Source organism: Alligator sinensis, unplaced genomic scaffold (assembly GCF_000455745.1).
Source record: "Alligator sinensis unplaced genomic scaffold, ASM45574v1 scaffold3309_1, whole genome shotgun sequence".
NCBI lineage: Eukaryota > Metazoa > Chordata > Crocodylia > Alligatoridae > Alligator > Alligator sinensis.
The window spans coordinates 1,611-2,553 of record NW_005844803.1 but is presented as its reverse complement, the minus strand read 5'-3'; the positions used below and the strand labels follow the sequence as shown (position 1 = coordinate 2,553).

Genomic DNA, 943 nt, shown 5'->3' with positions numbered 1-943 from the left:
TTCTTTATTTGTTTTTTCATTAGCATAGAGGCCTGCCTCTTGGCTGCTATGGCATATGACCGTTTAGTAGCAATAAGCAACCCATTACTTTATACAGTCATTATGCACAAGAAAGTTTGTATTCAGCTGGTAATTAGCTCATATTTTTGTGGCTGTGTGAATGCAGTGGTACAAACCAGCAGCATCTTCACCCTCTCCTTCTGTAGGTCTAACATAATTGACCACTTCTTCTGTGATATTCCTCCTGTCCTAAAACTCTCCTGCTCTGATACAAATGCCACTGAAATTGTGCTTTTTATCTTTTCCACTGTGGTGGTGACAAGCACTGGTGTCATCATCTTCATCTCCTATGCATACATCTTCTCTGCCATCTTGCATATTCACTCTGTGGAGGGCAAGCACAAAGCCTTTTCAACCTGTGCTTCCCACCTGACTTCTGTCACCATTTTGTATGGGACTGTGATCTTCATGTACCTGCGTCCCAACTCTAACTATGCCCAGCAAAAAGACAAAGTTGTTTCTGTGTTCTATACGCTTGTGATCCCCATGCTGAACCCCTTGATCTACAGTCTAAGGAACAAAGAGGTGAAGGATGCCGTGAGAAAGTATGCAGGCAGAACAAGATGTTCACAAGCAACATAATGGCAATGAAATATTTTGACTGAATGATATCAATAAATCTGCTGAGAACATCGCTATTTTACTTGGAATGTTCATGGGATTTGATGGGAAAAGGATTAAATATAACATGAATATGTTTAAAATAATGTGCTATTTGTAACTAGAAATGTTGCAGAAGTCATTTGAATTATATTTTTTAAACTATTACTGAATCCAAAATGAAGTTATCTTTTCATACAATGTGTAATTAAAGTGTGGAATTCATTGCCAGGAGAGATTGTGGAAGCTGACAGTTTAGCCAGATTCAAAAAGAAACTTGGCA

General features: G+C 38.5%; 1 protein-coding gene across 1 annotated transcript; it reads left to right on the top strand.

Annotated features, from left to right (window-relative positions):
• Positions 1-48: 48 nt before the first annotated feature.
• On the top strand, positions 49-642 carry LOC102380723 (olfactory receptor 1019-like). Its single transcript, XM_006039369.2, has one exon. The coding sequence runs from the start codon at positions 49-51 to the stop codon at positions 640-642; it is 594 nt and encodes a 197-aa protein (XP_006039431.2).
• The last annotated feature ends 301 nt before the right edge of the window (positions 643-943 follow it).

Excerpts from the sequence above, each read along its gene's own strand:
- LOC102380723 (XM_006039369.2), top strand. The coding sequence starts at position 49 with ATGGCATATGACCGTTTAGTAGCAATAAGCAACCCATTACTTTATACA.